This window comes from Cariama cristata, unplaced genomic scaffold (assembly GCF_000690535.1).
Source record: "Cariama cristata isolate BGI_N322 unplaced genomic scaffold, ASM69053v1 scaffold7959, whole genome shotgun sequence".
NCBI lineage: Eukaryota > Metazoa > Chordata > Aves > Cariamiformes > Cariamidae > Cariama > Cariama cristata.
The window spans coordinates 37,158-50,436 of NW_009637353.1; the positions used below are offsets into that span (position 1 = coordinate 37,158).

At 35.1% G+C, this 13,279-nt stretch overlaps 1 protein-coding gene across 1 annotated transcript in view; it reads right to left on the minus strand.

Annotated features, from left to right (window-relative positions):
• The window catches only part of LOC104167897 (cell adhesion molecule 2-like), a 31,145-nt gene extending 20,129 nt beyond the window's left edge, over window positions 1-11,016 (minus strand). Inside the window, exons 1-3 of the mRNA XM_009708294.1 lie at window positions 10,870-11,016; window positions 8,262-8,399; window positions 2,178-2,348 (exon numbers count right to left, since the gene is read on the minus strand). Of these exons, the coding sequence (XP_009706596.1) occupies window positions 2,178-2,348; window positions 8,262-8,399; window positions 10,870-10,909 (349 nt within the window). The 5' untranslated portion in view covers window positions 10,910-11,016. The remainder of the gene's footprint in view (window positions 1-2,177; window positions 2,349-8,261; window positions 8,400-10,869) is intronic.
• Between the last annotated feature and the right edge of the window lie 2,263 nt (window positions 11,017-13,279).

Below are 13,279 nucleotides of genomic sequence, written 5' to 3' on the forward strand. Positions count from 1 at the left end.
GTAGTTCCTTGATCTCCCTGTCTTTTTATAAAGTTTCCTTCAGAAACTTGCCCAGCGTAAGACTCCCGAGTATGTTGAGCACGGAGATGTAGGTGGTAAGGAAAAGGACAATAATAACCAGCTCTTAATCTCCTCATCACCAGTAATAAAAAACTGTTTTCTCCATGGCTTTAAATTATATTTCCACCCTTTCTTCTAAACATGAGCTTCTTTTGGTACATTTTTCACTAAGCTTTCCATGTATAATGACTCTACACTAGTGCTAGAGAGTATTAAGTTGATTGGTGGAAAATTAATGGAGCAAGCAGGAAATTACTTGCGCATTGTGGCTTTTGATAAGTTGGCAGTCTGAGGGGGCAGTAACATAAAGTACATTAGTAACTGTAAACGCCCAGTGCAGTTTGTCCTTGTTAGAGAACTTCAGTGAACCCACAGGAGAGAGACAAAGGTCTTGTTCAAAACACGAAGCAACAGGCATAGAGGAATATGCACCCCACTGCTATTTAGCAAGCTAGTGTCTTGCAAATTGGAAGGAAACAACAAATATTCCAAAAGTGTTATATACGAGAGGCCACAGAAAGGCTTCTTTGCCTTATGATCTTACGATGCTCACACAAACCAGAACTCTGCCTCTGCCTTGAATCACATTACATTGCAGCCATTGTGACTCAGTTTAAACCTTGTATAGCTGTCCTATTTCTGGATCTACTGTTCCATTCAATTCGGTTCATCTCCTGTAGTGCCAACATCTTGAGCAGGGCACTGAAGGAAGAGTAAGCAATTTGGAAATGAAAGTATGGGCCAGCTCAGTGGCTGATGGTTGTGGGATTTAGAATTCAAGGAAATAAAGCTGTTAAGGACTCACGCCTCTAGTACAGATGCCACTTGAACATGTTAGGGGAGGCAGGTGTTTAATAGCCATTTGGTGAAGAAAGGTTTTGATCTCCCTCAGTAAAACATTGGGTAGAATGTTTCAGAAAACAGTTATTTTCAGTACATATTACTTGTGGATGCTAATCCACATCCTCCTCATTTTCAGACTTTTTTGCAGATGGCATTTTTAGCAATGCTGTCAGCATCTATGCATGGAGTGCTTTTTGCCATTACTGCATTTTACATGTGCTACAAGTCTTAGATGCTTATAGAAATATCCCTCTTTAGAAACAAGTTATATATGCCAGCAGTCCTTGACATGGTATCTCGGGAACTAGTTGCAGTTACTGGAAGCTTATCTGCTTTGTAAAGGGTTGATTACACCTACCCTAGAAACAGATTCATGAAAGGTCTCTCCCCTTCACCCAGTCTGACAATATTTTGCAATTGCCTGTTTTTGCTAGCTGGCAATCAAAAGTATAGGTGTTCTGCAGAAATTCAAATAGCTGTACCCTGAAGAATGGTGTGTATAATGCAAGTGAATATGAAAATGTCATCTGATGGTGGAAAGGTGTTCTCCTGAATGTCTCACAATTAATAAGTGAAAAAAAACTGACTCAAAGGACATGACTTCAGAGTAGGGCACACAGATACATAGGCAGGTTCATTCAACTTTGAAACAATGCACTGTGGAAAACATCAAATTTCCAGTAATCCTATTTTAAAAAATAAGCCAATATATAGAGATACAAAACAACTGAAGTCTGGATTATCTAGAGTAACATCCTGTATAGTCAAGGCCTAAAAATAAATTCTAAAGGGCTTTTCCTCCTGGACTTGTGTTCTGAACAGCATTACTCAGAGTTTCATTAGCAGGATTCAAAGTTACGATGGCAGTCTGCTGAGAACTTTGCTTCTTCATACCCTTGTTTCAAGTTTCTCGATACTTTCAAGAAAATTGTAAACTACTATGATCTTGATTTTTAAGAACTCTTTCACATTGCTACAATGATAAACAAAAAAGACAAATGCATTTCCTCTCTACCATTTCTCAAAGCAAACCAGGAACTCAGTCCCATAGTGTTTTCATTGGTAAAGCTTATTAAGCTCTTTAGAGTTACTCCTGTAAAAATCAAGCAAAAAACAACCCCAACCAACCAGCCAAATACAAACCAGAGAAGTTGGCTAAAAGAAAGATGTTATCTATCCACACAAGACCAGACATTTTTATAATTTTTCCACATTAGAATCTCTGAAATAAAACAAAACTATAAAAGCAAGCATATATAATGTGTATTACTTACAGTGTATTTCTAGAACCTGCATTGCTATCTGAGGTGTAGAGTTTAGGGACTCATGATCTACTCTGCAACTTACAACTGCACCATCATCATTGCGATCTGCTAGGAAATCCAGCGTACTGCTGACTGTGAATGTTTTACGATTTGCATCTTCTTCTTTTAAATATTTAACATCTGAAAGAAAGAATAAACAAACAATTTTCTCTCCAATATTTTTAGGAAAAGTAGTCCAGCATTAGACAGCTAAATTATCTAGAACACTTATTGAAAAACCACATCTTTCATATCTGCACTGATCTCTTTAAAACAAAAGTAATTAGACTGTAGCTATTCCTCAGTTTGCTCCGATTGTCAGAGCAGGAGATATATATTGAAAAAGAAAGTTTTTAAATTGGTTACATGATACCACACTCAAACAGAAGTTCCTTTCATCATTATCTCTTATGTGTTTAGGTCCAAATTTGATACAAACTTTCTCTGCAGTTCATTAGAAAAAATGTAGTCTCCTCCCACCCTCACTTCCCTGACATATTCACAGTGTCACTAAATATTAAATTTTCTAAATCCATGCTTATAATCTTTCATGCAATACATGGATAGTACTGAAGCCATGTGAACTAAGGGTTGCATGTGTGTAGTCACATTAATCCTGTGCTTACTTTATTCATTGTTTATTCTGTTGTTTGGCTAGAACTATGCTAATTTATGAATTAAACTAAACCAAAGTACAGCTATCAATGGTGATGAACAACCGTAAATAGAGCATGTCACAGTATTTACTGGAATCTACAGACAAGTCCCAAGAAGACGGGAAATAAAATTACTTCTAAGAGGCCTTCTACTGACTGCTTTATATCATGTTAAATTGGCCTACTGCTTTTGTACAAATTCAGTTAAAAACCTCTGACAGTTTTCAGCCCACATACTAGAGTGCAGGGAGCCTACAGCTACACTTAAGAAGTATTCAATTCAGCTCAAGGTTGAGGTTCAAATTCAGAAAGTTTTGTTGTAGGACACACATGTTAGATCAGAACTGAAGATCCAAAAGAATAAGCATTTATTTTAAAAAGTTTTAATGTATTAAGTGCAACATGAGATTCTCTTACACATACTTTAGAATTGTTTTATTGGTTCCCAACTACTTATACTACTTACTGATTTTAATTTGTTGCATCAAAATAGTAAGATATTTATATTGATTTCTTACAATGAAAGCTTTAAAAGACATTTATATAGAAACATAAACATAATTATTAAATTACACTGAGATTGCATATGTATGTCCTCTGTGTCCTAAAAAGAGAAAACGTGAGAGGTTTCAGTTTTACAAATTGTACTAAATCCCATTAGAGAATAAGATGACCTAAATAAAATTTCCATGAAATATCAGTTTTAGAAAGCAAATCTTAAATGGCTTAAGTTACATCACTTTAGATTAAAAATGCCTCTGAAATCAGAAAGGTAGCCTTTTCATTGTCTCTAGATAGATGAAGATACCACATAGCTATATAATTTCCATTTTTCCCTAAGAAATAACTATTTCTTGCATACAAGTATTTTTCTGCCTGTTGGTTGCTAAGCTTTTAGAGATTTCAATTTCTAAATATTCTATTAATATTTAGAGATCAGCAGGTGAGAGATACATTGACCAGGGCTAAAGCAAAGATATTATAATCAAACAACAAATGTCTTCACTAATATTAAAGCAAACACATGAGATTTTGTTCCCAGAGTTAGGTTTCCAAATCTAATAATAACCACCTATATAGATAGCCTTCTGCTTATAAGTAATGTACACATCCCTTTGCTTACTGACTTCAGGTGGAGGACAGATAGATACCTCCTGAAACTATCAACAAATTTAATTTCAGTGAGAGGTTGTGGATGCTTAATCCTTTAGAAAAACAAAAGCAGTTAATTTCCTAAATGCATGTTTAGAAGCCTTTCTCTAGACATCTATTGTTTGGAAGAGTTCAACTCTTAATTACCTCTGTAAAAAGGATGGTGATACTATTCTATAAACTATTGACATCCTCATCAACAGAAATACTTAGCTTGTCTACTTTATCAGCTGTGTCTTCTTAGATGTTTCTTCATAGTTACATGAAGGTGGGATTGTAATATATGCTAACTGAATGTAAGCCCACCTGGATGTACGAGCAGTGGAGATCAAGTACTGGGTATGTTACCATATGCTAACATTCAGAATATTTACCCCGGGTTTTTACAGAATTTTAAAATATGTCTAATGTAGTCCATTATTTTGTTTATTTTCTTGCTATTCCTCTCTCTCCTAAATATCCCCTTGAAAAAAGGTTAAAACCAAAAAAATCATTACAGAGGCACTTTCTCTGGAAATCACTATAATGAAAATGGTTGGAGGATGACTGGCTAGAAAGTAGCTTTATAGAAGAGGAACTGAAGGTCTTGCGGACAGGTTGAACATTAGTCAACAGTGTACCTTTACAGGGTTGAAAGCTAAAAAATGACTGCCTTCATTAACAATAGCACAGCCAGCAAGTCAAGGGAAGTGATTCTTCTCTATTCAGCACTTGTGTGGCTGCACATAGAGTACCAGGCCCAGTTTTGGGCTTGCCAATATAAGAAAGGTGTCAACAAACCCAAGTAGATTCAGCCAAAAGCCATAGAGATGGTCAGTGGTGGGAGCATACAATGTACAAGGACAGCTTAAGATAGTTGGGTTTGTTCAACCCGAGGAAGAGAAGACTAAAACCAGGTTAAACTGCTGCCTTCAAGTACCTAATGCATGATCATAGAGAAGATAAAGCCAGAGCTCTCCCAGAGGCGTACAGCAAAGTTGAGGGGCAATGAACACAAGTTACACCGAGGCAAATTCTGATTATGTAGCATGAAATATCTGTATGTAATGAAAATTCTCCACAACAAGGACTTTCAAATACTGAAACGTCTAGCCCAGACAGACTATGGAATCTCCACTCTTGGAGATGTTTCAAAACTCAATTGGAGAAGACCTTTGGCAACCTGATCTAACCTTTGAACAGAGGTTGGGCCATATCAAATCTAAGAGTCAACTATGGGCCCACTTCTATTACTCTGTCAGATAGGTGCACATACAGATACACTTGTATTAACTAATACTAGTTTATATCTCTTAAGTATACATGTTTGATAGTGAAAATAATAAATAGAAATGATAGAATGTCTATCATTCATTGTCCACTACTTACAAAACCACATACTTGTAACATCCATATAGAAACACTCATCTTTTTGAAAAATAGTTTTCCTGTTTTTACAAGGCAAATATAATTTTTGTTTACAATTAAAGTCAAGTTCTGACATGAAATGGATGACTTATCTAAAAAAATTCATCTTCTTTTTAGAGGTTTATCAAGACAAAATGTTCAGTGACTCTCTGAATTCTTTGTGTATGCTAAAAATATATAAACTAATTCAAAATGTTTTAATCCGTTGCAACAAAATGAACTGACATTATCTTATTTATTTTTGAAGCCCAATTTTGATAGTGAAAAAAAAAGAAAACCCATTAAAAATATTCCTGAAAACTAAAAATAATTTTGTTACATAATATTGTTGAAATAGCATGTAACAAATTTTGTTGAAAAAAATAGATTTTTTTAAACAAAAATTATTTATTTAGCTTGTCTGATATTTTTGTTTTTAATACAACTCGAAATGTCACCAGAATGCTAAACTGCAGATCGTTTTGTTAATTTGGTGCATATATGAGAGACAGAACACTAAAGTAAAAGGTATGGCATTCAGTGCTTCACATTCAGTCTCCCTCATTGCTAACACTTACTCTATCAAACAGTATTCCTTTACCAGATGATGATTCCTTTTTTGAGTAATAGCAATGGAGCTACAATTTTAGAATGGCTTTTTCCCCTTTGGTGCAACTCTGAACTCAATGCATCATTTATATTCTTTTGCACCATGTATAATACACTGTAACACAATTGGATTTACTGGTGCTAGACAGACGAACTCCTAACCTTTAATGTCAGCTGCATTAGCATATAATTTCATATCTATTTTCTCAGATTTATCATTTCACCTTTTACAGTGCACAAAGCTAATGTAACTTCTGCTGATGCCACTGCAAACTGGTTAGGTTATTTTATTTCTAACCTTTGTGAAATGGCAATGTGCTCTTCAGAAGACCTAGAAAACTACACTGAAATGAATGTGCTCAGTACTTTCCTCTCATTTCTGTGTTCTGTTTTTTGTTTTTTGTTTTTTTTTTTTTTCCTTTACTGTTCTTTTTCATGTATCTTCTTTGTTCCTTCCCCATCCCCTTTTTAAAAAAAGCATCCCTTTAGGAACTGTTGAGAAAAGCAAATTAGTTAAAGAGTCAAATCACCAAATTGCTTGCTGGCTTCAATTACATGTCAGCTGAAAGAAAGGCAAAGTTATTACACCAGATTTTAAAATACAATCTTTAAAATAACATCTTTTCAGATGTATTGCCTTGCTGTTAGGCCAACCGTATCGGTGGTTCTCTTAAAGTATTTACATTGCTTAGAGTGATTTTCAATCTTTACATGGTCTTGAATATATATATTCATCCCGTCATCTTTTCTGCATGACAGAATCTATGCTGTGCCATATGTGTTAGCTGTGCTGTTAAATTCTTCTTTTTAATTACATTTGATGAGGTGCTGCTTTTCTTTCCGCAATTTCTTCAAATTTCCCAGTGGCTGGAAAGAATGGTTCTCTGTTTCTTCATTTTCTATCCTTGTTACAAGTGCTGGAACACATTTCAAATGATTCCAACCTAAAATTCGTGTCTTCTTCAACGCCATTCTGATTTTCATCAGAAATCTAAAGACACTTCTAGAATGGACTGGGTTCCCTGGATAATCAACTGCAATCTCCTTTATTTACGAATTTTATATCACAGCTCTGGTTGTGTACATTGAACTCTGGTAGAGAATAGTAAAGGAAGATTAATGGATTCTGTAATTAATGCTGTAACTTTGCTTGAGGCAGTTTATTGAGCTAACAAAATCCACAATGTCAGACAAATTTGAGACAAAACAGATAAAAGTTGGGTTTTTTAAAAAAAGCTACAGAGTAAAGGTGGTTTTTGAATAGTTTATTGATCTGATCTTATAGCAGAATGAATAGAGGTGACAAATAAATACCAATACCTTATCCTCTTTATTCATCTACTCTATAACGGGCACTTCTGGTAGATGTGACTAAGCCTTCTGTTATAGGAAGCTCTCTCCAGCCATTCACCAAAGAGGATTTTAAATTATCCCAGCATTTATGAGAATATGGACTAGAAAACGGCGTTTTAAGTAAAGAACAAAGTGAAAGAGAAGACAGAAAAGAAAGAAATAGCTTTTATATGCAACTCTTTTCTATCTCGCTGCATCCTTAAAGGCAAATCCTTTCTTTCAGCTTTGATGACTTGCAGTTACAGCAGATTTTGTCCACCTCCTCCCAATTCTTGTGAAGTTCTCCTCATCCCCTTCACAGTCTGTCCTCTCCCTGCTCCTCACCGCAGACTCTCAGTATCCTTGCCTCAGCTGCAGGTTCCCAGTTTCCCAGCTGAGATTCCCTCAATTGCTACATCCTGACTCTTCCTCTCCAGAGCAGGCTCCATAGCTCCCCTATGGGAAGTGCCATCTCCTGTCTCCTCCAGACGGTTCTGCATTGCCTGGTCACTTTACTTAGAGGAGTGTAACATAAAACTGGCAATTGACCAAATCAGACATACATCACGTTAGAAAGGCAAAACGAAATGAAAAAGTAAAATATCTGGGGTGAGTGGTGTGGCTGTGGTAACAATAATCCATAAAACATCTCTCTATGAAGCATCACAGTTGAGTTTATTATGCTAAACAGAGTTCAGAGTAATTCAAAACATCAGTTTTTACCATCTGAAGAAAAAATAAAAAGATAGTTATATGACCACTCCAGTAATTTATAATTAATTCCTTATCTACGTACCATCACTGAATCATTTAATGATTAAGTATGAAAAACTTTACAAACATGAATTAAAAAACATAGTTCTAAATAATGTATAGTTTTGACAATTGGACCAAATTACATCAAAGTCCTTTTAAATACCTTTAACTTCTTTGTCATTCTTGAACCATCTGATATCAGCTGCTGGTTTACTACCAGATGTCTTGCAAGTTAGCTGCATCCTCTCTCCCTCCATAACTGGTGAGGTAAATCCAGTAATTTGTGGCTTCTCAGGAACACCTAACAAGCAAACAAGCAAAATGTCTCTGATCGTGTCAGCTGCTGCCATGAATATATGACCAACTTAAAGTTCACTTCTTCATATGTTCTAAATTCTGGAAACAGAATAATTAGTTCCTTGCCTTGTCAGTGAATCCTCTTTCCTATTGCAAATAAACTGTCAATCTGAACTGTAGTTGATTCTAAAGAATTAAAGAAAACAGAAATTATCTAGTTTTCTAAGGGAAATGTATTTTAAAAACTATCTTATCTACATATATTCTGCATGCAGGTCTAGTCTGTCTTGCTATTATAAGGTTTAAACTGGTCTGCACAGCAAGCAGGATGACAAAGTGTATTAGAAGTACAGCTGTGAAAATAAAATGTAACTGGCAACAAAAAGCTGAACTGATCTAAGTTCAGAACAGATGGTTAAGCATGAATTATGAAGATTTCAATACAAAATCCAGGGAAAAAGGAGGATGAAAATAAATACAGGAGTTACTTTATCTTCAGAGAACACATGACCAAAAAAACAGTAGGTATAATCACAATTCCATTGGCCATGGAGAATTCTTCAGCTGAATTCAAGTTCTTTGGAGGAGGTTATATGATCATGACATATTATATACGTAACATTAAATTCAGAAATAATTGTTTTTCAATGAACCATAGAAGATTTAAAAAAAAATATTATGAAAAGAATTGGGAAAAATTTGATCACTACATGTATAAATCCATTTGACTTCTGAAAACACAAGAATAACTTATTTTAAAGTGATACTGATTACCGTAATTTTAAAATCTCTGAAAACGTCATTGTTATAACTTGCATCTGCCGTGCTTTGATGCATTCATATTTGTGGCTAGGTAAAGGAATCAGTTACAGTAATCGATCCTGTGCCCTGTATTTCACAATTTGGTTTGTTTACATCTCTCTTCCAAAATGACAGATTATATACATAAAAACCAAGCAGCAGTACCTATCGCACAATATGTTTCTGCAATAAATCTACTCCTCTCTTTCAGGACAGAAAATGGTGTCTACTATAATACCTTGACACTTAAATCTTCTAATCCATAACCAAGCAGTCAATAAAGAGATTATTAGTACATAAAAGGATAGTTTATCTGATTAAAAGATGTAATACATTTCAATGGAAAATAACCCTTTCTCACATAAGAAAGTATTCCAAGAGTTTAAAATGTTACTTTGAAAAAGAAAATTACAAATACAAAATGAAAAAAAGACAGGCATCTTAAACCTCGCAGCTTGCTTTCTTGGAAGGGAAGTAGCTGATGTTGGGAAAATTTCATGAAACCCTGCCCCAAAATGACGGTAAAACTAAAAGGACCATGAAGGATCAAATTACTTTGGTTAATAAATATTGGCTAGGTGGTTTTTTTTGTCTTTGTAACACCTTTCTATGTCTTTCTGCCATTTAAAAGGTTGAATTGGTCTACTCATCTATTGTTTACATCATGAGATGCCTTTCTACAGAAAAGAAGATTAACCGTAGGCAGTTGTTATTCTGGAATATTCTGCTTTGAGTGAGTATTTTTTGTCCTTAATGGCAAACTTGTGAAGATTTTTGTAAAACAGTCTCACAGGGACTGAAATGGAGACGTATTTCATATCCTATGCACAAAACCAATTCCCTAGCTGGATTAATGTGAATATTACTGGCACAGAGAACATCTTACATTAGTCCTATTAAATTCAACTGTCTGCCTGTCTACATATAAAAATAAAACAAAAAGAAAGAAAGAGTCAAGTTCAGGGACAGAAAAAGGAGAAAAGAATAAAAATCAATCTCTAAAATCATATAACCTCTTAGGTACGCAGGTGTGTTTCAATGAACTATAGCAATTTCAGCTGATTGGGCTACTGACATTCATAGAATCATATAAAGCTTTGAGTAGAAACTTTATTTCCTGGGCATCTCTCGAAATCTATTGCTTTTCTATGTGTATCTATAACCTTTGGGGAAAACAGCAGAGCATTCAGAGGATAAAGCATAAAAGAAGCAGCAAACCCAGTGAAAATATGCACTTTATAGACAAAAAAAAAAAAAAAAAAAAGGCAGAATGAGCCAAGAAAATGCACAGCTAAGGAAAAACGATAAAGCTCTAAAGCCCATTTTGATTTCATGCTTTCTGATTTTCTCCCCTTTGCCCTATACAATACATTGTTAGGAGGTGAACACATGCACCTTCTTCGCACTTCTGGTGCTTGGGATCTAGAGGTTATGTCCATTTTATGGAGCACCCATACCGTGGTATTTGTGTTCTCCCTAATTCATTATCCTGCCACAGCACAAATAGTGTTATTTTTCAGCACAGCAATATGAAACAATAAACTTCAGGGAAACAAGATCAGACATTTACATTTATCTTCTGCCAAGCTTTAGAAAAGTTCATTCTTATCATAATTTGCCAAAGCCTGAGGAGCTTAACACTTGCTTCTTTATGCTCAGCTATTTATACTTACCGAGAACGGTAAGAAAAGCCTTGGAAGTTTTGACAGGCATAGTAAATAAAGAGCAGGTGTACTGCCCTTCATCCGACAGAGACACATCACTGACACTGATACTCAGTTCATGCCATGAAGCTCGGACCAGCTCAATTCTGTTGTCCCTCAGAGCTGAAAAACAAAAATTCATGTTATAAGGTAGGAAACAGCACATTAACAAAGCGTGGTATGTTATACAAGAGGCTCTATGAAGTAGCCTAGTAAAATCACGCCCTAGAATACAGGGATATGGACACAGTTGTCTTTATGCATAGTAGTTTGTTTTCTCTGTGGAATAAAGTAAAAGAGTTCAGCAAGTTTCCAAACAGTGTACTGAGTGACTTGTGATGTATATAAACCTAGAAATTAAGGGACTTTGGTTACCTTTGATCTTCCTCTAAAAAAACCAACATTGACTTTGATTTCTGCCCCCTAACAGCTTTGTTCAGTGCCTAAAATAACTCCTTCCTAAAACCATTTTCTTTTTCATGTACTTACAAATGTGAGTGAATATTGAGAATCCTGTTTCATCTACTAACAAACTATATTTTCAACTGAGAAGTTTAGCATTGCATAGCTTGCCTACAGATTTTTCTCATGTCCATTACTACTCATACTGAACTGGAATATCAGATTTCTGGAATGCTGTAAGGGTATTTCTTATTATGAATATATTGAAAGTTCCACTTCTACATGCATATATAATACTTGTAAAGATTTGACATAATTGAGTATAATGGCTTTACTTTTTTGATTGTGACTAAAAATCTGGTCTTCTATCAGAAAATCCTTCGTAACAAAATTTTGTTTGCATTAAACCACTGAGGGAAGAGGAGCAGGTAGATTCACTTAAATTCAAAATGTCACTTTAGCTAATGCTTTAAAATTTAAAATATTTTAAAGCCTATATTTACATTAACACACATTTTTTATTGAAAAACAGTCAAAACACTCCCAAACATTCAATTTCTCTGCAGTAAAGCTGTTTCAGGAATCTACATGTATTAATCAAGTCTTTCCACAAGACAGAAATACTAGTAACGTAAGTCAGTAAACACCGTAATTCTCCTAAGCGAACAACAGAAAAGCCTCTGTAACTCACAAAGTTTTGCTGTATACCTGGTAGATTCAAACCTTTAACTTAACAGTATTTGAATCTTCAGTGAGTCTATTTTTATAGTAAGCCTCTGAAAGTCAAAAGTAAAATGGGACTATTATAATTACTGGCAGAGCTATGCTTTGATTTGTGAGAAGAACCAAGATGTTCAAGTCCCTAGTGCTGTTCTCACTCACCTCTTTCTAAAGTCCCCAAAGACTCTTAGATTTGCTTCTCCTAACATTTGTGTCTTCCAGTGATAAAAACAAAGCTTTACTGTGGTTCTTTTGCTACTAAATCTAGATTTTTCTGCCCCATTGCAAGGCTCTCCAAGCGCTGTCAGTACAGGAAAATTTACACCAAAATAAGCAGCTACAACGAAGATTCAGCAAAAATGTCACTTGAATTTGTTGTCTTCTAAGGCTACCACTCAGGTTTCTTTACAGTGATCTCAAGCTGAATTTACTGGTTATTTCAGGGTAGGCCAGCTAAAGCTTGACTTATTCTCTGCAAGGTCTGACAACTGAAAGGTGACAGCTTAAGCAGACCTAACATACAAGCATGCCACGAACTGCTCCAAGGCACATCAAAGTGACTGAGATCTTATATAACGGACACATTCCAAACATAACTGAGACATTTTCTGGCCAGCCACAGCAAGAAATAAATAATTATGTAGTATATATAATATAAAATGCATATAATGATGGAAAACAGGTGCAACATTAAAGTAAACAAGCAAGCAAAACAAAAGCCACAAAATGAAAAGCTATGTATATACCAATATGCTGACATAAAAGCCAAGAAAAACAAGCTCAAGAAAACAAAAAGTACATAGAAGCAAGTTTCTAAAAACCCAGAATAGCAGGCAAAGCTGATGACTGTGGCTTTACTAGCCAAAAGTCCTCACAACAGTGAAGCTGTTGCTATTTTTGAGGAAGTAGATGGGGACTCAGAATTAATTTCTCAGCTTTTCAGTTCTAGTCAGATGCAAACTGAGCAGACATAAGAATGGTAGTTTATTTCACATTACTGACCTTTCACAAAAAAGTATTTTCAAAATGACTCCATGCTTCCAAATGGTTTGATTACTACCACACCCATATATATAATTTGGAGAACAGCATAGGAGATTAAAAAAAAAAAAAAACACACACAACAAAAACCCTCTCAGCTCCCCATAATTTGAAAGTGGTGATTTTTGCCTCCCCTTAATCAGAAATTATTTTAAAAATAATGCTGTATATCATCTTACATCATATTTTATTTTGTTGTAATTTTCAGTTTCTACTG